Genomic DNA, 26,088 nt, shown 5'->3' on the forward strand with positions numbered 1-26,088 from the left:
ACATTTCTCTTGCCCTTTTATTGTCCTCCTGAATTATATCAATATGATCAAGCGTAGTCATAAATGAGTCTATATCCTTATCATTTATATATAACAGCTGATTCCTTATACTGGTGAGTAGTCTGGAGTTGAGTATTCTAAGTATATCCGGCAAAGGAATCGGTACATCCCAATACAAAGATTTATTAATGTATTTCTCAAAATATCTCTTTAGAGATCCTCTAGAAAATGAGAAAGGCTCAGGATATAATACTTCCTGCCTAAGTCTTTCTTGTATTCCAGCAGACCAATATTTTGCTAGAAAAGCCTGCTCAAATTCTTTGTAACATTTACCGGAAGATGTTTGTTCGGATGCCCACAATGCTCCTGATCCTTGTATAAATCCAGATACAAAACTAATCTTTTGCCATTCTGTCCAGGATCGTGGAAATAGACCTCTGAAACTTCGAATAAAGACTAGGAACAGGATGAACATTCTTTTTGTCAGGGTTAAAGATTTGAAATTGTCTCTGTTTAATCATCTTCTCCTCAACGGTACTACGATTCCAAAAATCATCCTGTTCGTACTTTTCCCTGGGGCTATCCGTTATATCGAATCTAACTTGTGACGTTCCAGTTCTGTCTACATCGGATCTTGCCGTGGACGGAATGTCACGCGCAGATTGAGAGTTTTGTTTCCTACTTCTCGCTGTTTCTAAATCCTCCTGCGAGAGATTTAGTGATCTTTCGATATTTTCTTTCCAACGCGAGAATTCTTCGCCAAGTTGTTCTCGAACTTCCTTTAACCCTTTGTTGAAAAAATTCTCCTCGGAACTCTCTGAAATTGACTGTAAAGCTACTTTCACAGTTTCTTCTATGGTTTCAGAAGGAAAATTTTTCCGCTCTAATGTCATTTCTGAAAACTTTCCCGCAAGTACATTCATTCTATGTTCCACTGTCTTCTGTTTTTCCTTCACTTCGTCAAATTGCTTCTTTAGATTATCTTGGGATTCTATAATTTCTGGTATCATAGCTACGGAACACTGTATGTCCTCTTGAGCTCGTATTACTTGAGGAAACAGTTCTACTTGTTTTTGTATCGTGTCAATTTTGACGGATACATATTCGGTTAGTTCCGCTTTTAATTTACTATTGTTTTCTTGGCGTTGTTGGCGGACTTGCTCAATTTGAGCAATAAGATTCTGTTCGGTCCTTACTGTCTGTTCTTTTATTTCTTGTGTCTGGATATTTAATCTCTGATCTAATTCGGTAAAGGTTGCTCTTAACTGATTTTGTAATTGTCTTCGATTTTCGGCTAATTCATTTTGGAGTTCATTTTGTATAACGGATAAGTCTCGTTTTACCTCCACTTGGCCTTCGGCTAATAGAGACAACTGTTGCATAATAACAAGTAATGTGTCAACAACAGTATGATCAGCTGTTGTATGAATGTTTTCTGAACCAGCGGGATTATTTATATTGCTACCGCTAGCCACAACAGTCTCAGAGTTGCTATCCGTGGCCTCTGCTTCTGCGCAAACAGCTGAAGGCTGTTGCACGTCTCGTTGCTGATTCAATGACATTTTAAATGCCGCTCTAGTCAATACCATTAAATAACCGTCAATATCAGGTTCTAATCACTAAATACAGTTTCAAATTTACTGTCGTAGACACACTTAATTTTCAAATTACTTCACAGATGGTATAAAGTTCAATGTCCAGATACGAAAATCACACAATATACATTTCTACAATCTAACTACTATCTGGAAAAAAGTTCTTTCTAAATTGATTTCAAACTATTTTAACAACAGGGTAAGAAAATTAGATTTCTCTGGCCTTGTTCTGTAGTCTCGGTGTTGTCCAATAGTTGAAATCGTTTCTTGGTATCAGCAATCTTTTACTATGGGCACCGAATCTCTCTTCAGATTAGTTACCTCTCGTTCTCGATGGTTTTCATGAAACAAAAAATACATATATTATATAACAATCCAAGAGAGTCCTGACACACTGTCGCCACTGTAATTTTTTTTCTCCTATCTACGTGATTACGTAGCTCTCAATTCGTTCGAGCAATCAATCATTCATGATAGGAAACACAGTCATAGCTCAGTCACTCAAAATGATTCTGAAATTTTTCTTGTTAGAATGAAATCAGGCGATGATTCTTCTTCTCTGCAGGCTCGTGCTTTACGGCAGTCTGCTAATCTGTACAAATAAAATGCCTCGTAATTTTGGAAGCGTTGTATAATCAGTCGGGAAACCTCAGATCAAGCGGATATTTGGCTTTGATGAAGTTTTACCTCCCGAAGAAGTAATGGAGCTCTTGGATTATTAAATGCAGGTTCGTATCCAGTCTTTCGGAAGTTCCCTTCTGATTAACAACTACGCAATATATCGATAAACATCATTAATTCTCAAATGTCAAATACACACCTTTGTATGAAGGAGCTATCTATATATATTTCCTTTTTAATCGTACAGTTCGTATCAGTTATCTTCTGTTATAAATCTCAATAATCAGATTACAGTTCTTCCAAACCAAGCTCAGGCTAATCGGCGCGAAGACAATCTCGGAAGCTTTTTTTCTTTTCTTTTTTATTTTTCTAACAACCACCAGAGAGAGTACTACAAAGAATACTTATGCGCTCATGGCATAGCTATTGTATGAACTACTTTTCGCATGGATTCTGCGAGTATGAAGATAGAAAATTAGTAAACGTCATTCAAGGGTAGAATTGTATCAGAATAGTTTATTGAATATAAAGAGATATTACACTGATATTTTATAATATATTCCGTAGTATTTATATACTTGTCTTTCTATTACTAACATACATTAAATCAATGTCTTATTCTTCAAGGACTTTTAATACAAACTCTGCTGAAACAAAATACAGCTCAATTAATAAAGTAAGTTAAAGCAAATTCGTATTAGTAAATTTAATATTTGGATGAAAGAAGTTTACATACATCTGTTTATGGCTGCTTAACTTTACATATTATAGATATGATACGAATGCGTTATACTGTCAGTATAATAGTTATATTCTGTATCTCTTAAGCTACGCAACCAAGCGAAGCGTGTTTCATGAAATAAAATACAAACATTCAGATATGAAAGACAAAATTTCGTTACTAATGCACGAAAAATAAACAGAGAGGTTTGAATCATTGCTGAGACAATGCGCAACCACATCAGAACAATGTGTTAAACAGTGATAGGACAGACATGTGTTAGATATATCTCTATACCGTCAGCTAGAAGACAGTAAACAAGCTTAGAGAATATCAGATCAGGTGTGTGACAACCCAGGACATCCTGGTAGAAGGATACAGCACATTGTTCTTAATGGGTGGAATAACGCGGATGTAATAGTAAATAGGTGTGTACCTTACGCCAGTGATATGGAGTGGTTATTGTACACGATACACATAAATGGTGTGCTAGATAATATCGGAAACTCCTTGAGATTGTTCTCTGTGCTGCAAATAGCTGCGTTGCGACGCCAGGAAACAACGGCGAGACGTAGCAACAGCCGCAGAGGATCGACGTATCGTGCAGTGACCGACAGGTTGCCTTCAACGTATATAAATGTAACACATTGTGGACAAGTAGCTGGAAAGACAAACTGTTGTTCGATTACACTACTGGCGCTAAATTAGTTGAAAAATGTAAAAAAACTTAAATTAAAAATTAAAAAACATATACATATATCCCCTGTAAGTTTAATATAGGTCGTAATATTCTGATCCAAGTGTTGTCACGTCGGGAGACCACTGAACAAATAAAATGAAAACAGAATATATCTAAAATTGGTAAAGTATGAAATTTAAGTACAAGTAAACTACTTAGGCAACATAGGTAAGAATCAAATCAACAGTATGTAATCGTTGAGCCTTAGTTTTAATTATTTTATTCCGAAAAATTTGCAATATGGACACAATCTCCAACGACGCCTGCCCTCACATGGACGCCCTTCCGGGTCGCCGCACTTGGTCACGCCCCCACGACCTGCATACCGCGCGCCAAGCGGCTTTCGCTCGCGGTTTAATGAAGACTTAGATAGTACGTCATGATGTAAAAATATGACATAAAATAAATAGGTAGCTCTATTCTTTAACAATGTTATGCTGATTAAAGACGAATTGGTTTTCATATTTAGTATAATATGAAATTATAACCCCTGATTAAATTTTCTTATTACGAGAAAAGGCGATCTGTTTTCATTGCTAAAAACAATTCAAAAGCCAAGATCACACAAAATATTTTTTATTCAAGACAACCGGTTTCAACAGTCTTAGCTGTCATCTTCAGATCTTAAGAATCTTTTTGTAATAAAGCATGTTCATTTTACGCCTACCTCATGCACAAGATGTCAAGTGGATAACACTCAGCACATTATACATGTTTATCGCTAAAATGTTTCAACGTACATAATGTGCTGAGTTTGTCATCGATGAAATATTTCAACGTTTTTAATGTGCTGAGTTTTGTCCACTTGACATTTTGTGCATGAGGTCAGCCTAAAATGAAAAAAAATTTAAGAATGAAAAAATATTTAAGACCTGAAGATGACAGCTAAAACTATTGAAACCGGTTCTCTTGAGTAAAAAATATTTTGTGCGATCTTGGCTTTTGAATGGTTTTTAGCAACTCTACCTTCACTAGCTATTTTGAGGTGTGAAGGTGGGACGCGCAGGACTGGAAGAGATGACGCCAAACAGCAGAGGCTTGTAGAGGAAATAATGAAAGTATGCTGTTGTAGAAAGGATAGCTGATGTCAACTTCTTATTTCCTTTTATTTACTTAGTGGTCCCCCGACGCGACGACGCTTGGACCGAAATATTATTACCTCTATTAAAATTAAAGGGGCAATAGATCTATTTTTTTTACTTTTTAGAATTTTTTGTATAGGGTTTTTTTTTCAAATTTTTAATTTAACTTTTATTTCATGCTTTTTAAGCTCTACATTTTACTAGTACACACGTTAGGACCGTCACTCTATCCCCACATTGACACATATACTTTCCAGGACGAAACACGAAACGGCGACGAGATATCTGACCTCACCGAAATCTGCATACTCTGACACTAGATGCATTTTTATAAATCTTATTACAGTTGCAAGATTTTGGCCAAATCGCAATTGCGGTTTTGAGTTTCAAACTGAAATAATTATTCAGATGTTTTTCTTTTCTTTAATACATTGTTCACTTAAGTGATATACGCTCTTTTTTTAATTCACATATATATTGAATGACTATGTTTTAATACCTGTATTTATCTAATTAGGTAACAAAGGCAATAAGCAGTGGTAATAATTTTAAATCAAGTCGGAAGAAAGTGGGCTTATTGTTATCACATCCGCTGGCGGATGCGTTGTTATTTTACTTTCACAGAGTGTTTGTATGCCAACTTCGTAATTTTGTTCTATTTTGCTTTTTTGCAAATATGTTTCTCTGGCACTTTACAACCATTATTGGCTGTATGGTCCTTGTAACCCAAGGCCAAAATAAAAAGAGAAAAAGTGGAATGCCATTGCGCTCTCTTGAAATCGGCTGCCTAAACTATTGGGGAAAAATCATTAAATTTAGTACCGAATTGTAAATCTAAAAAAAAAATTATAGCAAATCCTGTGAGAGCATATGTTGAGCTTTTACAGTTGAGTAACAATCACCCATTTTCTGCTGAGTAGGTGCTGAAACGGGCGATTTCAAAAGACAAAAATCGGCATTGTATGTCAACCGTAGAAGATAAACATATGTTATCGCGGACTTTTATTTGCATATTTTGTACTCTAAAATCATGTAGTGCGTAACTTCACGTAGCTCTTACGTTTTGCGTACCGTATATCAAGAAACTGCGTTGGCGGAAAACATTTTTACTTAATTTAGCTGATGAAATTTAAACAGCTGAACATAATTTCATGAAACATAGCTAAGAACCATCCTGATTCAACTAGCTTTCAAATAAAAAAAATCTGCATCAAAATCGGACGTTTCGTCTGGAAGTTACGATGCCACAGACAAACACACACAGTAAACTTATAACACCCCTCTGTTTGAGTCAGAGGTGTTAAGTATTCGTCCATAGCGAACTAACGTGGAATGGCAGCATAAAGCTAGCTGTAAGAAAATAAGATTCCAAAATGAGTTTCATTGAAAGAACTGCAAGGAAATGTGTTTCATCCACGAACGAGGTAGCTTACGAAAACTTCGTTCGACCGGCTATTAATTAGTATTCTCCTGTCTGGAACCCTTACCAGATAGGGTTAATGGCACACAGGAGTTCCAGGAAGAGCAGCACGTTTCGTCTTGGGTTGGTGAGGACACCTAAGCGCGAGGACTTTACCGGAATGCTCAGCCAATTCCATTAGTTAGTGGAGAGTAAAAGGGAGGTGACGTTTACTGTTACAGATTTAAGAGCGTGTGTTATAAGAAGAGTGAAGCACCATATTACCATCTCGTACATACATCTCGGGTAAAGGCCTTGACGGTAAAATTAAGGACATTCAAGTTCATACGGAGGTTTCCAATCATCTTTCTTGCAGCGCACCAATATCGGTTTCGGCAGGAAAATGGGGGACTTGGTATTACAAGACGTAGACAAAATAACATCGATTCGTTAATTTGAGGCTGGTGGAATTATAATGATTGTTGCATTAGCAGCAGACAACAACGATGGAAATGGAACACCAGTGACGTAGTCGAACTGAAAGCGATGTAAGAGCGATACTGGATGTACGTTTTTCCACAGTTCCATAGCTTGGTGATTACTGTCATTCTACTGTACTTATCGTTCCATCAAATCAGATTTGTATTCCTTGTTTACATGTACGATTGCTGCCGTCACTGTCAAGTCGTGAGTAATTGTTGATGACAAATCTCACAGGGAAGCACGCGCCTGCTTAGACAGTACTTACATACAGTCCTTATTGCACCATTTTGTAGAATCAAATTTCTACGTCGGTTTCTAGAATTGTCCTAGAATATTACTTTGCAGGACGTTAATTGATAAAACAAAATCAAAACATACATTCTTTCGGGCCGTTTTTTACCTAAAAAGTTTTTGTACGCAGTTTCAGTTGAAACACAGTAAATGCTTTACAAATTCTTAACATCGCTCAATTAAAAGCATACAACAGTGGTTCCCAAGCTTTCTTATACCAGTGCCTCTGAGTGCAGTCAGATAGTGCTTTGTATCCCCCCCCCCTCCCCCTGACACCACTCTCCACCTCAACCGTTCTCCCCACCATCATTAAATCTGAGCCTAACTAAACTTTAAAATGAAAAAAAATGTTCTTTGAAAACCATTGTTTTTAAAATGTTGAAGGATGGATGACATTTAGTTTGTGTGTGTGGTGGGGGGGGAGGCGGGGGGGGGGGGGGAGGATGGGTATGTGTGCTTGTGGGCGCGCGCTATAATAAATGATGAAGCAATTCCCGGTGAATAGCGAGTGCTACCTACAATTCAAACACGAACGCTAAATACCCATAGTGAGGGAAGACACTTCATACAAAACGTGCTTTCTCCGCACTGCTGCTCTCCCTGGCGACATTTGTCTCGCCCACACCATGCATCCCCGTTTAAAATCCACCTGGTTACAATGTGTGCACTATAGTTATTATTTGTAAGTTACTTGACTGCTGGTCTCCTTACGTCTGAAGTGGCAGACATTGCAAGATTTCAACGCTTTCTTTCCCACCACTCTAATAACAACAACAATGATAATAATTATGTGTACAGCACTAATTTGTTGTGCTGCTAATTAGCTTATATATCTGTTTCAAAGTAAGTAACGAACCAATTTCTGGTCTATTGCCGGAACGATCTACAACTTGCAGAAGACATTTTCATGAGATATTTAGCGTTCGTTACGTATGTCTTTCTGTCATAGATGTACGGTTCAAGGTACAAAGTACGTTTATAATCGGTGATCTATGTGAGTTGCCTGTGACATACAGCGCATGGTGTCTTGTGTTAATGCTAGTAACTGAGGGGAAAGTAATGATTGGTAAATTATAAAATCAGTATTAAATTCTTACAAAATTGTGGTTATAGTAAATAACGTTTTAAAAGTAATTTAGTTTCATGATAAAAACACAGTGACACCCATTTACTTTTTGGCCCTTAGAAAATCTCATTTTACCCCTCAGGAGGTAAATACCCCGAGGTTGGGAACCACTGGCTTACAGCGTTCAGTTTTACGTGTGATCTTCCCATCATGCTGTACCCTCTGCCGTATTGAAAGTTTAATATTCTGTAAGTTAAACGGCAGCCCATACGAACAAAAGACACACTCCGCCCAATCTGGCCTCGGAAGGCTCAATAGTACCCACTGCCGCCGTGTCATCCTCAGCCCATAGGAAAAGACACGCGCTGCTGCTTTATTAGTATTGGATGAAAGGTTACTTGAAGAGCTTGGAAATATCAAGAGCTAGCTTTCATATACTTTTCCCGAACAACACACAACACGTAGTTGAAGGTACATACCGTTCTCTTCTCGCAGCACATAAAACTTCCGTGCTCGCAATCTAGGAAAATTTGGAAATTTGTGGTAAGTTGCTGTGGGACCAAACTACTGAGGTTATCGGTCCCTAGGCTTACACATTACTGAAACTAACTTAGGCTAAGGACAATACACACACTCATGTCCGAGGCAGAACTCGAACCACCGTCGGGGGGAGCCGCGCGAACCGTGGCAAGGCGCAGTCTAGAGAGACGTGTTCTGAAAAAGAGATGTTGCATGACAAAAGATTCCCACTTCACTGAGATTAGGCGGCGTTGAGACATCTCGAACACAGGCCAAAAATTAGGGGTTCGTCTAAGCTGAGGATCTGATAGAAGCGACTAAAAATGGCGTTATTTTTCGCACTTGGTTAATATTTTTAATCCAGCTCAGTAGGTATCTACTTTTTCAGTAATTTTACACTTCCTGGTGCAAATATCTGGTTAACATGTTTTTTAGACACTGTGAAGAAGGAAACAGTCATTGACATCTAAATATTTCTTCTGTTACAGCAGCATCATGAACTCCGCCTGGCAGTGGATAGGACTAGTTTTGCTTCTCTGGGCAGGAACAGCCACTGCGGTAAGAGAACTCAGAAGCTTTATTTCGTTCCACTGTTCATGTGTGTGTGTGTGTGTGTGTGTGTGTGTGTGTGTGTACTTGTATGAGTAAGGAAACAAAGAAAGAAACAGAAAGAAGTGTGTTGTTACCTTTATTCTTCTTGCTGATGGTATCAAAATCATTGGTTCATTTTACAGTGATGTACTCCGAGACAAGTTACGAAAAGTACTACTTATTCTACCCTACGCCTACTTACATTAAGCGGAACAAGAAGAGGCTTCCCATAAAATTTAATTATCCTCCAAACTGTCTCTCTGCTCAACATAAAGAGATAAATGTCTCCTGGCATTTGATGCATGTATCGGAAATAAACAGTATTCTGATGTGCAGCTCCAATTCAGACACGACGGGCTACTTACGTAACTACGTAGATCTGAAGATGATCCAGGGGAATCGAAACTGGTCATATTGCAAAAAATGTACAACTGAAAAATAGACAAATATGTATTTTTTTAACTTTTTTAGCACCTGGAAGGCAGGAGAGAGAGAGAATTGCTGTCAGAAGTAAAGCTGTGAGGGTGGGTTGTGAGAAGTGCTGAGACATCTTAGCCTGTAAAATAACTGCCCCCCAAAGGCAATTGTTCAACGATCGAGTCCCTGCCCGGAACACAGTTTAAATCTGTCAGAAATTTCTTTAAAAAATGCAACAATTGACAATGTCCTTGGAGACGTCAGCAAGTTCTTACGTACTAGGCAGAAGATAATGAAAGAAAATATAAAAGTGAAATTTAACAAAAGTTGTTTAGCCACCAAGGATTACTCACAAATACGTAAAGATAAAAATTTGGAACATGTCAAACGTAGTGCAAGTAGTAAAACGGAAAAGTGAAATACACTAGATAAAAACTCAGATTAGAGAAGCATATCAAATGGAAGATCAATTGAATAGGGACACTTACTTTGCATTTGGTGGAAGGCAACTTTTGATCGCTACTATAGCTCAAGTTTCTACAGAGAGAGATTGAAAACAGAATAAAGAATAAGCAAGAAATAATTATAAACAGACCTCAAAAGAAACTTTTTAATTTAGCTCTAAATTCTAAAGTTCTAAACAAAGTGATATAAGAAAAAGTGCATAAACTTTATGAAAAAGTTCTGAATTTAACTAAGATAGAACTGGCAGATAAGCAGAATCTTTCAAACAAAGGGCTGCAATACAACTTGAATCCCACAGTTCATTCTAACCCAACAAATGAGACTACCTTGGAATTGAACGTAGCATGTGATTTCGCAAAAATGAATTAAGAATAAACCTACATGGCATTTAAAGCAAGGGAGTCAATTGCAAGTGAACTACACTCTGATCGTGAGAACAGGAAGTACCTACAAGCACTCAGTGGAAACGTTGCAACTGGTGTTATTCTTCAATTATTTTACACTGACTAACAAAATATATCAACAGAAAGATGGGTGGCAATGGGTGGATTTACATGGAACCTTGTCGGGTATTTTCAGAAATTACTTGGAAAACAAATTCTTTGAAATATGTAAATGATTCGATAGTATTATATAAAGAAGACAAAAATGACATTGAGAATGTAACAAATAAAATCTGATCTCAGCGTCAAAGGGTTAAGTTCGCTATGGACTGTGAGGAAGACAACTGCATAAACCATTGGAGTTTATACTAATAAATAAATGCGGAAAACACGAATTTAGCTTATTCAGGACACATACATTTGTTAATGAGGGCTCATACCACCCTCCAGGATACAAGTGCGCATATTTTAATGCAATGCTGAACAGGTAATCAAGGTTGCCGCTAAGCCAGCGGGAAGAATAAAAAGAACTGAGTGATTTGAAGCAAGTGGCTGTGGCGAATGAATATAGAAACAAGGACTTGGTGAAAATGTATAGTAAGATAAAGAAGAAACAATTAAAATAAATAAGTAGACGTCATATTGCAGCTAAGAATAACAACAACAAAAAATACGTGGCTTTTACTTGCGATGGAAAGACAGCCAACCACACTGGGAAATATTTTCGTAAAGTACATGTTAAAATAGGTTTCCGTACAAATAACGTGTTAAAATTTAGGCTCTGCCATAAAATCTGTAATAGCAGGAATAAATTTCAGGACTCAGGTGTGTACAGAATCAAAAACAATGACCGCCAGCCGCTGTGGCCGAGCGGTTCTAGGCGCTTCAGTCCGGAACAGCGCTTCTGCTACGGCCGCAAGTTCGAATCCTGCCTCGGGCATGGACGTGTGTGATGTCCTTAGGTTAGTTAGGTTCAAGTAGTTCTAAGTCTAGGGGACTGATGACCTCAGATGTTAAGTCCCATAGTGAAAATAAAAAAAAAATTAAAAAAACATGACCCTTGTAAACAGTGCATGGGACAAACGGGAGGAGCAAGAAAACTGGATTTAGGAGCTACACATACTCACAGAACAAAACAGAGGTTTGGGCATCGTATGTGGCAACTCAATCACGAACACTGAGCAAAATTTGGACATCCCACAGAGAGCTGGAAAAGAATGATTCCTTAACGTCTCGGAGGAACTTTCAATTTACACTCACAAAAGCAAGATCCAAACCTTAGTCCGAAACAGAAGAACAAATTCAACCATAATGACTTCTTCAACATTTATGTCGACTTGCTAAAGTGGTGACTGTTGCATATAGATGACTAACGGCGATAGGTGGGAGAACGTGTACTGTGTAACATCTGAATCAAGTGTGCTGCGCCTGGCCCTGGTAAGAGGCCCTCCTGCGCATCGCTCTGCCCACGGTTGCGATCAGCAGACGATGGTCGCTCGCGTCACAACACAACACAGCGATCACGTGAAGAATCGAGCAACGATGAAGACAGGCCTACAGCAACGCCATGGACATGGGCGCCTCCGACTTTTAAATCAAAGAGTGTTCTATGATGTTTTTCATAATGTCTGTCACCTTGACAAACCACAGATTTCAATTAAGTACCTCTAAGAACAGTATTCTTAAAAAACAAACAAAAATTAATATTAATTCAGTGTTGGTACATACAGAGGGGTCCAAAAAAATTTATCCAGTGTTTAAAAGTCCATAACTTGCAAACTAATTGACGGAGTTGTCTCATTTTTGGTGGAAGTGTAGCCTAAAGTCCAACTTAAAGATATCACTGTAGGTGTTCGAAATGGTCACCATTAACATCCACACACAAACGATGCCGCCGAACTGCAGAAAGAACTACTAACTGCAACGTGTTCAGTTGGATATTTGCACATGAATGTATAATGGATTCTCGAAGTTCATCCAATGTGCGTGGCTTTTGTCGATAAACGATGTCCTTTAGTGTTCCCCACAGGTAAAAGCCCAGAGGAGTTAGGTCTGGGGAACGTGGTGGATACTCCACAGCACCTCTATGGCCTATCCATCTTCCTGGTAGATTTTCGTCGAGATACGCCCTAACACGATTTTGGTAGTGGGCTGGAGCGCCATCTTGTTGAAAGTAAACTCTTCCGTCTCCATACGAGTCTCGGATGGCAGGAAAAATTGATGTCTGAAGCTTCTGAAGGTACATCTCACCGGTAACTGTGCCGTCAAAGAAGAATGGCCCAATCAAGCCCCGGTAAAACAACCCACACCACACATTTACTCCTGGAAAATTCACGGCAAATTTGTCTCGAATGCGACGAATCGTTAAACGTGTCAGGGGCTCTGTTTGATACTCATTTCGCCATTGCCGTTGAACCTCATTAATGTTTTCGTACTTAAAATACCACTTCAAAACTGATTTTCTTTCATCGAATGTAAGGCTTGCGCCAGCCATGTTTACTCGAGTAACTAGGTGCAACTAAGAACAAAACACTGACTATCTGGCGACTGTCATCTGACAAAACAAAACAACGCCATACAACGCTTTTGTGGCGATTGATGAAACTACAAAGTATTAGAGTACCAAGGATGAGACGACTCCGTCAATTAGTTTGCAAGTTACGGACTTTTAAACAGTGGATAAATTTTTTTGGACCCCTCTGAATGTTTTATTCGAATGTTACAAGTGTACCAGTCGCCACTGGCTGACAGTAACTTTATGGGCTATATTAATAACGTGGAGTCTACCAACCACTGTTTTATTACGTGAAGTAGCATGTAAATTTTACTAATTGTTGGACGGATTACTCTTATAACCGACACAGTCAGGTACGTTTCCGTGCATTTGATGTTTGATGATGGCATGGCATAATAACATTTGTATTTCGTAGAGTATTATTTTATTTTTGCCTACAGATCTGAGGAGCTTTCATGTGGAAACGGTCATTTTAAAAAATTAATGCACTCAAGGTGGATAATAAATCTGTTTCGAAAAGTTTTAAGGCAGCGCACACTCCACTGCAGAATGAAAACTCTATCTGTAGACAAATTAGCAATGATTCCAGAAACAGAAAGTGGCGTCTCACTCGACAGAACATGGAGGATACATTAAAATGTGACAGCCCATCACACACGGCCGGAAAAAAAATGAGTACACGCAAAGACGACGTTAACTTTGATTCAGTTGTCGCATATGCCACCTCGGAGATAGTATATGTGCTGATAATGGTTTCAGTTCTTCCGCCAACTAAAAGCACAGTGGCATATCCACCGGAGTGCCATCTGTGTCTACCCTTTGATAGGGAATGCTCATAGCCAGAAGGCTCAATGTGGTGCAAACATGTAAAGCAAGCAGCAACCATGCCACAGAGATGCACTCGTGCTTCCAACTGAGCGAGTTTAAGGTCAAACTGTGGCCTTCCGAATGGCAGGATGGTCCTTTCAGAGAATTTCCTCACTAGTTTTACGTACTGCGTCAGTTGTGCGACGATGCTGATTTCAGTGGTCATGCGGACATTCTCATTCTGGACGTCCATACGGCACAGACGCTTCCAAAGCACAGATAAGAGGGCTTGTGAGCCCAGACGTGCTATTAGCAGTGGGACAACAGACAGGCACACTTCTAGCCCGCCTCCCGCTCACATCACAGCGTCGACGTGGACGGCTCGGCTGGCGCCGTCGGAAGATCACTTGGAAGACGGAATGGCGCGCCGTGGCGTTCAGCAATGATAGCAGATTCTGCCTGCACGCAAGTGATGGTTGTTTGCGCATATTACGTAGACCTAGTGAGCATTGTCTCGTAGAGCGCCTTCGTCCAAGACACACTGGCCCCATCCAGAACCTTACGTCTGAGGTTTGATGAGTTACAACTCTCGTTCAACCTTTGGTGTTACTAGAGGGCAAGCTAACCAGCACTCGGTACGTGCAGAATGTTGTTAGACCCATTCTTTCGTCGTTCTTGCAACAGGAAGGTGATGTATTGCTCCAACAAGATAACGCTCGCCCACACACTGCCCGTGAAACTCAACTTGCTCTGCAAGACGTGCAGCAACACCACTGGCCAGCACGATCTCCGGACTCATCTCCACCGAGCACGTGTGAGATATGATGGGACGAGAAGTGACTCGCGCAACCCGTCAGCCAACATCTCTTACAGAACTATGTGAACAGATCGAGCAGTTTTGGCACAGAGTACCCAAGGACAGTATTCTCTATCTATATGATCGGCTGGATGTCCGAGTCAGATCCTGCATTACTGCCTACAGAGGCTACACCACGTACTAATATCGGAGTTTCAGCACGAATCGATACTTAGTATCTCAGAACCGCTTGCGCTCTTGATCTGTAAATGTAATAATTTAATGTACTCCACAAGCGCTGCGAGCAACAAATAATCTTAAGAGCACTAAAAAATTTTAAAAGTGTGTACTAATTTTTTGTCGGCAGTGTATAGGCCAGCGGCTGGACGAAGTAAACAGATGCAATATCGTGACATGCCATTCAAGTTTTCCGCTAGTTTTCTCTCATCAGTGATTTTACATCTCTGTTATTACTCTACTATCTCTGATAATACTGCCTTGTTACAAGCACCTATAAAGATGCTCTTGACATGTACAGTATTCTATCGTGTCAGAGTTCCTCGCGCTGCATAAACAGAAAGCAATATTTCCAAAATGATATTTTCACTCTGCATTTAATGTACTCCACAAGCGCTGCAGCAACAAAAATCTTAAGAACACTAAAAAATTCTAAAAGGGTGTACGTGCTCGGTTGGAGATGAGTCCGGAGATCGTGCTGGCCAGTGGTGTTGCTGCACGTCTTGCAGAGCAAGTTGAGTTTCACGGGCAGTGTGTGGGCGAGCGTTATCTTGTTGGAGCAATACATCACAGAGCGCTGATATGAAACTTCCTGGCAGATTAAAACTGTGTGCCGGACCGAGACTCGAACTCGGGGCCTTTGCCTTTCGCGGGCAAGTGCTCTACCAACTGAGCTACCCAAGCACGACTCACTGCCCGTCCTCACAGCTTTACTTCTGCCAAAGCACTTTCCCGCGAAAGGCAGAGGCCCCGCGTTCGAGTCTCGGTCTGGCACACAGTTTTAATCTGCCAGGAAGTTTCATATCAGCGCTCACGCCGCTGCAGAGTGAAAATCTCATTCTGGAAACATCCGCTAGGCTGTGGCTAAGCCATGTCTCCGAAATACCCTTTCTTTCAGGAGTGCTTGTTCTGCAAGGTTCGCAGGAGAGCTTCTGTAAAGTTTGGAAGGTAGGAGACGAGGTATTGGCAGAAGTAAAGCTGTGAGGACGGGTCGTGAGTCGTGCTTGGGTAGCTCAGTTGGTAGAGCACTTGCCCGCGAAAGACAAAGGTCCCGAGTTCGAGTCTCGGTGCGGCACACAGTTTTAATCTGCCAGGAAGTTTCAGAAAGCAATATTCTTTATCTTAAGATTGAATCTGGGTACACCTCGGAGCAAAAGCCCCTCCCACACACGTCTCGCGAAATGAACACGACGGGCAGAGAAAACAAAAGTCAAACGAAAAGAAAATGGAAAAAAAGTAGTTGTACCAGATGCACTCTCCGCCATAGACCGTGAAGTTGCTTGTGGAGTGTAGACGTAGATAGCGTAATATGTTTCTATTGTTACTTTGTCCCAAATACAAAATTATAAACCAATAATTCATCAAGGTAAAAAACGTGAAAGATGTCCATTGCAGTTTGTAAGTTTGAACCCTGATTTGGCACCGGAGACCACGCGACAGTCGACCGACTGCCGTAGCATCCTCGGTCATTCACCATTGGATTCTATAAATTTGCGAACACATAATTCTAGTGAAGAGTAAGCAGACGAAGTTTATGTAGTCACTTCTTTGGAGCGAAGTGCAGTTTGAGACTGCAAGTTTGTGCCAATTACACCTTCGTTTCTCATACAGAGCAAGCCCTTTTCTTCTTAAAAGTATAGCATACTACCTCTGTACAAGAGAAACAAGACTTTACTAAGAAACTACATAGTAGGGCGCGGTGTTTTTTCGACGTGAACTGCGTCCTTGCACAGAGTCAGATTACATGAAAATCAAGCAACTAAGTGCCAGTGAGAGTGCTATTTACGACAATTAGCATTTTGCACTCCGCTGAAAATTATCGTGTGTGGTATACGATACATTCGAAGTAGCCTAATGTTGCAAATTCATGAACACATCAAATATGTTCCTTTGCTGGTAATCACCTTCCAAGCAGGACTAAACTCATTCCCTCCGATTCTCGAAACATTAATCCATGACATTTTCCGTGAGATTGTGCTGCAGGCCTGCGTACTTTGCCTACCCTTAATGCACAAGAGTACGTCTGTAGTAATCTGCTAGTCCACTGCCATTGAGGTCATCAGTTTTAACCGAACTCGTCACAGACTTAGGGAATACCACGTCTAAAGACAGTCACTCACTAATACGAGCCGGCCGGGGTGGCCGAGCGGTTTTAGGCGCTACAGTCTGGAACCGCACGACCGCTACGGTCGCAGGTTCGAATCCTGCCTCGGGCATGGATGTGTGTGATGTCCTTAGGTTAGTTAGGTTTAAGTAGTTCTAAGTTCTAGGGGACTGATGACCTCAGAAGTTAAGTCCCATAGTGCTCAGAGCCATTTGAACCATTTGAACTAATACGACACGATCAACAATTCCTTAGTAATGTAAGCAGCACGCGCACCATACCGATCCGCGGGGCTGATTACCTTATTCCGAAAATAGTTAAGCCTAAATAATAGTTTATTCATCGAAATTATGATTGGTTGCCTTATTTTCGCATTTTTACTACAGACGTGTTGTTGTTCTACCACAGTAACTGTTATATACGTTGTATGACACCAAGAAATGCTGTAGATTTGTATAGTTTCCAGATTTTTTCCGTTCGTGGTGCTAATTTTGAAAATAGGAACATACTGAGTCCACATTCATTGATCTCTTTTCATCATTTGCTTTTCCGTTTCTTTAATAAAATTCCTGAATACGTCTCTAGTTCCTTTAGAACTAAACTACATTTCTGTTTTCAGCAAGAAGAGAGTGTGGGTCACTGCGTATGGTACGGTGAATGTTACGATGACGGCGCAGGCAACAAGTTCAACTGCTATACCAACACAACAGCACAGAACTTGACCGACAAAGACTCACTTGAATACTTAAAGCAGACGTGTCCCTTTCTGGTGGACCAAGAAGCAAAATATGCTAGTAAGTAACACCTGCTGAGCATACGAGCCAATCTTATTATATCTGCCTAACCAGCACTGTTTGTTGAACCTCCGAATATTGCGGACTTAACAGTCCACGCCTTCGAAATGGTAAGCTGTCGATCTTGTTTCCTTTTTCCTCTGCAGTCCATTCGATACCTTCATCGGAAATCTGTCATTGTCCATTCATTATAAATGATCACACCATAAAAAACTATTCCTCTCAATAACTTCCAATTAGTTCCCTGCCATTTCCACGATTTTTCTGATCTCTTCATTGCTGTCTAACGTTGAGACTCCAGCTTTCAGCTCTTTGTTTCCATAGAAAGCAGTTAAAAATTTCCTGTCTTTTTTCTTTCCCAAACTTCTGACGCATATATACATAAGTTATTTTATGCATGTAGGCTGAAGCGGCGGGTGAAAATTTGTACCAAGGCCAGGAACCGAACCCAGGTCTCTTGCTTACTATGCAGTTGCGCTAGCCACTTTTTTTACGCTACCCTTTTTTTGTTTTTTTTTATTTTTTTTTATTTTATTTTTTTCGTTTTTTTTATTTTCATTTTTTATATATATCTTATATGGCCACTAAGCCACCTTTGCATAGCGGTTCGCACACCTGCACGATCCAAATTCTCACTGGCTCTCAAGACTACTTGAAATTCCCGAGTTCGATTCCCAGCCTTAGTACAAATTTTCACTCGCCGCTTCAGTCTATATACATAAAATCATATCTGTATGAGACCATTAAAGTTTCTGAAATTGTGTCATTTCATTTTCTGTTATAGTTTTGTATGTGATTTTACTACCCCGAATGAACACAAACTAGGTGAATGTATAGAACACCTCAGAAAACCATATACAGGGTGTTACAAAAAGGTACGGCCAAACTTTCAGGAAACATTCCTCACACACAAATAAAGAAAAGATGTTATGTGGACATGTGTCCGGAAACGCTTAATTTCCGTGTTAGAGCTCATTTTAGTTTCGCCGGTAGGTAGTACTTTACTTCCTTGATTCACCACCAGTTGGCCCAATTGAAGGAAGGTAATGTTGACTTTAATGGTCTCATACAGATATGATTTTATGTATATAGACTGAAGCGGCGAGTGAAAATTTGTACTAAGGCTGGGAATCGAACTCGGGAATTTCAAGTAGTCTTGAGAGCCAGTGAGAATTTGGATCGTGCAGGTGTGCGAACCGCTATGCAAAGGTGGCTTAGTGGCTATATAAGATATATATAAGTCAGGTAGTGAAGGGAGACGAAAATTTAATAGTCATGGGTGACTGGAATTCGAGTGTAGGAAAAGGGAGAGAAGGAAACGTAGTAGGTGAATATGGATTGGGGCTAAGAAATGAAAGAGGAAGCCGCCTGGTAGAATTTTGCACAGAGCACAACTTAATCATAGCTAACACTTGGTTCAAGAATCATAAAAGAAGGTTGTATACATGGAAGAACCCTGGAGATACTAAAAGGTATCAGATAGATTATATAATGGTAAGACAGAGATTTAGGAACCAAGTTTTAAATTGTAAGACATTTCCAGGGGCAGATGTGTCCTCAGACCATAATCTATTGGTTATGAACGATAGATTAAAACTGAAGAAATTGCAAAAAGATGGGAATTTAAGGAGATGGGACCTGGATAAACTGAAAGAACCAGAGGTTGTACAGAGTTTCAGGGAGAGCATAAGGGAGCAATTGACAGGAATGGGGAAAAGAAATACAGTAGAAGAAGAATGGGTAGCTTTGAGGGATGAAGTAGTGAAGGCAGCTGAGGATCAAGAAGTAAAAAGACGAGGGCTAGTAGAAATACTTGGGTAACAGAAGAAATATTGAATTTAATTGATGAAAGGAGAAAATATAAAAATGCAGTAAATGAAGCAGGCAAAAAGGAATACAAACGTCTCAAGAATGAGATCGACAGGAAGTGCAAAATGGCTAAGCAGGGATGGCTAGAGGATAAATGTAAGGATGTAGAGGCTTATCTCACTAGGGGTAAGATAGATACTGCCTACAGGAAAATTAAAGAGACCTTTGGAGAAAAGAGAACCACTTGTATGAACATCAAGAGCTCAGATGGAAACCCAGTTCTAAGCAAAGAAGGGAAAGCAGAAAGGTGGAAGGAGTATATAGAGGGGCTATACAAGGGCGATGCACTTGAGGACAATATTATGGAAATGGAAGAGGATGTAGATGAAGATGAAATGGGAGATACGATACTGCGTGAAGAGTTTGACAGAGCACTGAAAGACCTGAGTCAAAACAAGGCCCCCGGAGTAGACAACATTCCATTGGAACTACTGACGGCCTTGGGAGAGCCAGTCCTGACAAAACTCTACCATCTGGTGAGCAAGATGTATGAAACAGGCGAAATACCCTCAGACTTCAAGAAGAATAAAATAATTCCAATCCCAAAGAAAGCAGGTGTTGACAGATGTGAAAATTACCGAACAATCAGTTTAATAAGCCACAGTTGCAAAGTACTAAGACGAATTCTTTACAGACGAATGGAAAAACTAGTAGAAGCCGATCTCGGGGAAGATCAGTTTGGATTCCGTAGAAATACTGGAACACGTGAGGCAATACTGACCTTACGACTTATCTTAGAAGAAAGATTAAGGAAAGGCAAACCTACGTTTCTAGCATTTGTAGACTTAGAGAAAGCTTTTGACAATGTTGACTGGAATACTCTCTTTCAAATTCTAAAGGTGGCAGGGGTAAAATACAGGGAGCGAAAGGCTATTTACAATTTGTACAGAAACCAGATGGCAGTTATAAGAGTCGACGGACATGAAAGGGAAGCAGTGGTTGGGAAGGGAGTAAGACAGGGTTGTAGCCTATCCCCGATGTTATTCAATCTGTATATTTAGCAAGCTGTAAAGGAAACAAAAGAAAAATTTGGAGTAGGTATTAAAATCCATGGAGAGGAAATAAAAACTTTGAGGTTCTCCGATGACATTGTAATTCTATCAGAGACAGCAAAGTACTTGGAAGAGCAGTTGAACGGAATGGATGGTGTCTTGAAGGGAGGATATAAGATGAACATAAACAAAAGCAAAACGAGGATAATGGAATGTAGTCGAACGAAGTCGGGTGATGTTGAGGGTATTAGATTAGTAAATGAGACACTTGAAGTAGTAAAGGAGTTTTGCTATTTGGGGAGCAAAATAACTGATGATGGTCGAAGTAGAGAGGATATAAAATGTAGACTGGCAATGGCAAGGAAAGCGTTTCTGAAGAAGAGAAATTTGTTAACATCGAGTATAGATTTAAGTGTCAGGAAGTCATTTCTGAAAGTATTTGTATGGAGTGTAGCCACGTATGGAAGTGAAACATGGACGGTAAATAGTTTGGACAAGAAGAGAATAGAAGCTTTTGAAATGTGGTGCTACAGAAGAATGCTGAAGATTAGATGGGTAGATCACATAACTAATGAGGAAGTATTGAATAGGATTGGGGAGAAGAGAAGTTTGTGGCACAACTTGACCAGAAGAAGGGATCGGTTGGTAGGACATGTTCTGAGGCATCAAGGGATCACCAGTTTAGTATTGGAGGGAAGGGTGGAGGGTAAAAATCGTAGGGGGAGACCAAGAGATGAATACACTAAGCAGATTCAGAAGGATGTAGGATGCAGTAGGTACTGGGAGATGAAGAAGCTTGCACAGGATAGAGAAGCATGGAGAGCTGCATCAAACCAGTCTCAGGACTGAAGACCACAACAACAACAACAATGTTGACTTCGGTGCTTGTGTTGACATGCGACTCATTGATCTACAGTACTAGCATCAAGCACATCAGTACGTAGCATCAACAGGTTAGTATTCATCACGAACGTGGTTTTTCAGTCAGTACAATGTTTACAAATGCGGAGTTGGCAGATGCCCATTTGATGTATGGATTAGCACGGGGCAATAGCCGTGGCGCGGTACGTTTGTTCAAAATGGCTCTGAGCACTATGGGACTTAACATCTGTGGTCATCAGTCCCCTAGAACTTAGAACTACTTAAACCTAACTAACCTAAGGACATCACACAAATCCATGCCCGAGGCAGGATTCGAACCTGCGACCGGAGCGGTCACGCGGTTCCAGACTGAAAAGCCTTTAACCGCACGGCCACACCGGCCGGCCGGTACGTTTGTATCGAGACAGATTTCCAGAACGAAGGTGTCCCGACAGGAAGACGTTCGAAGCAATTGATCGGCGTCTTAGGAAGCACGGAACATTCCAGCCTATGACTCGCGACTGGGGAAGACCTAGAACGACGAGGACACCTGCAATGGATGAGGCAATTCTTCGTGCAGTTGACGATAACCCTAATGACAGCGTCAGAGAAGTTACTGCTGTACAAGGTTACGTTGACCACGTCACTATATGGAGAGTGCTACGGGAGAACCAGTTGTTTCCGTACCATGTACAGCGTGTGCAGGCACTATCAGCAGCTGATTCGCCTCCACGGGTACACTTCTGCGAATGGTTCATCCAACAATGTGTCAATTATCATTTCAGTGCAAATGTTCTCTTTACGGATGAGGCTTCATTCCAACGTGATCAAATTGTAAATTTTCACAATCAACATGTGTGGGCTGACGAGAATCCGCACGCAGTTGTGCAATCACGTCATCAACACTGATTTTCTGTGAACTTTTGGGCAGGCATTGTTGGTGATGTCTTCATTGGGCCCCATGTTCTTCCACCTACGCTCAATGGAGCACGTTATCATGATTTCATACGGGATACTCTACCTGTGCTGCTAGAACATGTGCCTTTACAAGTACGACACTTGTGGTTCATGCACGATGGAGCTCCTGCACATTTCAGTCGAAGTGTTCGTACGCCTCTCAACAACAGATTCGGTAACCGATGGATTGGTAGAGGCGGACCAATTCCATGGCCTCCACGCTCTCCTGACCTCAACCCTCTTGACTTTCATTTATGGGGGCATTTGAAAGCTCTTGTCTACGCAACCCCGGTACCAAATGCAGAGACTCTTCTTGCTCGTATTGTGGACGGCTGTGATACAATACGCCATTCTCCAGGGCTGTATCAGCGCATCAGGGATTCCATGCGACGGAGGGTGGATGCATGTATCCTCGCTAACGGAGGACATTTCGAACGTTTCCTGTAACAAAGTGTTTGAAGTCACGCTGGTACGTTCTGTTGCTGTGTGTTTCCAATCCATGATTAATGCGATTTGAAGAGAAGTAATAAAATGAGCTCTAAGGTGGAAAGTAAGCGTTTCCGGACAAATGACCACATAACATGTTTTCTTTCTTTGTGTGTAAGGAATGTTTCCTGAAAGTTTGGCCGTACCTTTTTGTAACACCCTGTATGCAGAGATACGGTGAACACGAAAAAGTAAGATTTTGTGACCAGACAGCAGTCATACGCCTAAGCAAACGCATTGAGCCTCGTGCCTTCAAAGGGCTCAGTGTCAGCATGTGAATAGGATAGAACGACTGGTCTCCTGGAAATACAGGGTTGGACAAAAATATGGGCACGCCGAAAACACAATCGAATATCATGCCTAGGAAAACAGTTGGCATTCAAAATAGATTACAGTCGGCTCATAATGGATAAACACAGGTCCTGTATGGTTTTCATGGGACTCTTATACCATTCTTCCTGCAAGATAGCGGCAGCTTCAGGCAACGATGGTGGAGGTGGGCAGCGATCACGCACCCTTCTCTCCAAAGTAGACCTCAAAGGCTCAGTAATACTGAGATCTGCAGACTATGGTGTGCCAGTTTATCCTCCTGCTCGCAAAACATGTCCTGGATGGCTCGAGATATGTGTACAGAAGCCCTATCGTCTTGGAACGCAGCATCACCATTGAGGAACAAACTGTGTACCGTGGGAAGGACCTGACCCGGACAAAACGATAATACAAACCTTGGCAGTAATGCAAGAAACCGTTAGCGAACCTCCGCCATTTTTCATTCACTCTTGGAACGTTAACTCGGTCATAAATTGGAAACAAGACCCATCCGACCAAATGCCTTTCTTCCATTGCTCCATAGTCCACCCTTCACGGCTTCGGCACCGTGTTTCCCTTACATCACTGATGCCACCGACGGCGCTTTCTACCTAAGTGATAGCACGAGAGCAGCACTAATTCGGCCGGGCACAAAACTATCTCGAATTACAAATCCGCGGCACAGCTATAGGGCTCGGTACATCCAGAGTAACCTAAATTTGCATTACCAAATGAAACAAGTGGCACGGAAAACAGGTGCTAAACTGAAATTCATAGGAAGTATCTAGAGAAAATATACAAACATCAAAAAAAGTTTTGCATCACCCCGGTTCTCAAAACTCCTGAAGGTAAACGTTGACTGTGGATATTGTATCACAGACACTGTCTCTTTGTCTGTTCAAACGTGTCACTAAACCTGCCCAAAGATGTAAACAACCATGCATGAGAAGAGCCTATTAGACGGAGGGGGTCCGACTGCCGATCAGTTCCAGTCATTCCATCAGAAAGAAGGTGCACGGCTCATGTTGTCTTTAGTTCAACCATGCCTAGACGGTCAATACCGCGGTTCGACCGCGTCCGCATTGTTACTTTGTGCCAGGAAGGGCTCTCACCAAGGTAAGTATCGGGGCGTCTCGAAGTGAACCAAAGCGATGTCGTTCAGACATGGAGGAGATACAGGGAAACAGGAACTGTCGGTGACATGCCTCGCTCAGGCCGCCCAAGGGCTATTACTGCAGTGTTGACCGCTACCTATGGATTATGGCTCCCAGGAACACTGACAGCAACGTCACCATGTTGATTAATGCTTTTCGTGCAGGCACAGTACGTCGTGCTACGACTCAAACTGTGCGCAATAGGCTGCATGATGTGCAGCTTCACTCCCGACGTCAATGGCGATGTCCATGTTTGCAACCACGACACCATGCAGCGCGGTACAGATGGTCCCAACAACATGCCGAATGGACCGCTCAGGGTTGGCATCTCGTTCCCTTCAACGATGAGTTTCGCATATGCCTTCAACCAGACAATCGTCGGAGACGTGTTTGAAGGCAACCCGGTCAGGCTGAATGCGTTAGACACTATCCAGAGAGTGCAGCAAGGTGGAGGTTCCGTGCTGTTTTGGGGTGGCATTATGTGGGGCTGGCGAACCCCACAAGTGGTCATGGAAGGCGCCGTAACGGCTATCCTATACGTGAATGCCATCCTCCGACCGATAGTACAACCATATCGGCAGCATATTGACGAGGCATTCGTCTTCATGTACTACAATTCGCGCCCCCATCGTGCACGTCTTGGAATGACTTCCTTCAGGATAACGACATCGCTCGACTAGAGTGGCCAGCATGTTCTCCAGACATGAACCCTATCGAACATGACTGGGATAGACTGAAAAGGACTGTTTATGGACGATGTGACCCACCAACCTCTTCTGAGGGATCTACACCGAACCACCGTTGAGGAGTGGGACAATCTGGACCAACTGTGCCTTGATGAACTTGTGGATAGTATTCCACGACGAATACAGGCATGCATCAATGCAAGAGGACGTGCTACTGGGTATTAGAGGTATCGGTGTACAGCAGTCTGGACCACCACCTCTGAAGGTCTCGCTGTATGTTGGTAAACCATGCAACGTGTGGTTTTCTTGAGAAATGTACAGGGCGGAAATGATGCTTATGTTGATCTCTATTCCAATTTTCTGTACAGGTTCCGGAACTCTCGGAATCCAGGTGATGAAAAACTTTGTTTGATGTGTGTAGTTCATCCCTGAAATAGGTAGCTTATAAAACGCTTGTGAAACTGACTCTTGAGTGCTTCTCGTCAGTGTGGTACCGTTACGATACTGCATTAACAGAAGAAATAAAGGAAAGAGGGCATGTTTCGTAAAAGGATAGTCTAACGAGCGCGATAGCTCTTCCAATATGTTCAGACGCTAATCCAGTGGCATACGCTACATGAGAGGCGTTTGGCATGTAGGAAAGAGTGACCACCGAAATCCCGAAATTGAACGTTCCACGAAGACTTGAGCAATATATTACTTCCTCCCACAAACGTCTCGCGAAATGAGCAGAACGACAAAATCAGAGCCGGCCTGGGTGTCCGAGCGGTTCTAGGTGCTACAGTCTGGAACTGGGAGACCGCTACGGTCACAGGTTCGAATCCTGCCTCAGGCATGGATGTGTGTGATGTCCTTATGTTAGTTAGGTTCAAGTGGTTCTAAGTTCTAGGGGACTGATGACCTCAGAAGTTAAGTCCCATAGTGCTCAATGCCACTTGAACCATTTGAGCAAAATCAGAGAAATTTGGCAGCACACGGCAGTCTGTATATTGTCTTTCTACCCTCACACCATTTTTGAATGGATTAAGCAATTGGGAAAACAATACTATTACCAGAAGTGCCCTCTGCTACATTCCGTGCGGTGACTTGCGGAGTAGAAATGTAAATTTAGACAGTGATTTAGGGCTCCCAGACCATGCAGTGTGTCCA

General features: G+C 41.4%; 1 protein-coding gene across 1 annotated transcript in view; it reads left to right on the plus strand.

Moving 5' to 3' along the window:
- Positions 1-9,007: 9,007 nt before the first annotated feature.
- The window catches only part of LOC126147521 (NPC intracellular cholesterol transporter 1 homolog 1b-like), a 141,609-nt gene continuing 124,528 nt past the window's right edge, over positions 9,008-26,088 (plus strand). The window contains exons 1-2 of the mRNA XM_049915700.1: positions 9,008-9,074; positions 17,451-17,625. Of these exons, the coding sequence (XP_049771657.1) occupies positions 9,012-9,074; positions 17,451-17,625 (238 nt within the window). The 5' untranslated portion in view covers positions 9,008-9,011. The remainder of the gene's footprint in view (positions 9,075-17,450; positions 17,626-26,088) is intronic.

Source organism: Schistocerca cancellata, chromosome 2 (assembly GCF_023864275.1).
Source record: "Schistocerca cancellata isolate TAMUIC-IGC-003103 chromosome 2, iqSchCanc2.1, whole genome shotgun sequence".
In the NCBI taxonomy this organism is placed as follows: Eukaryota; Metazoa; Arthropoda; class Insecta; order Orthoptera; family Acrididae; genus Schistocerca; species Schistocerca cancellata.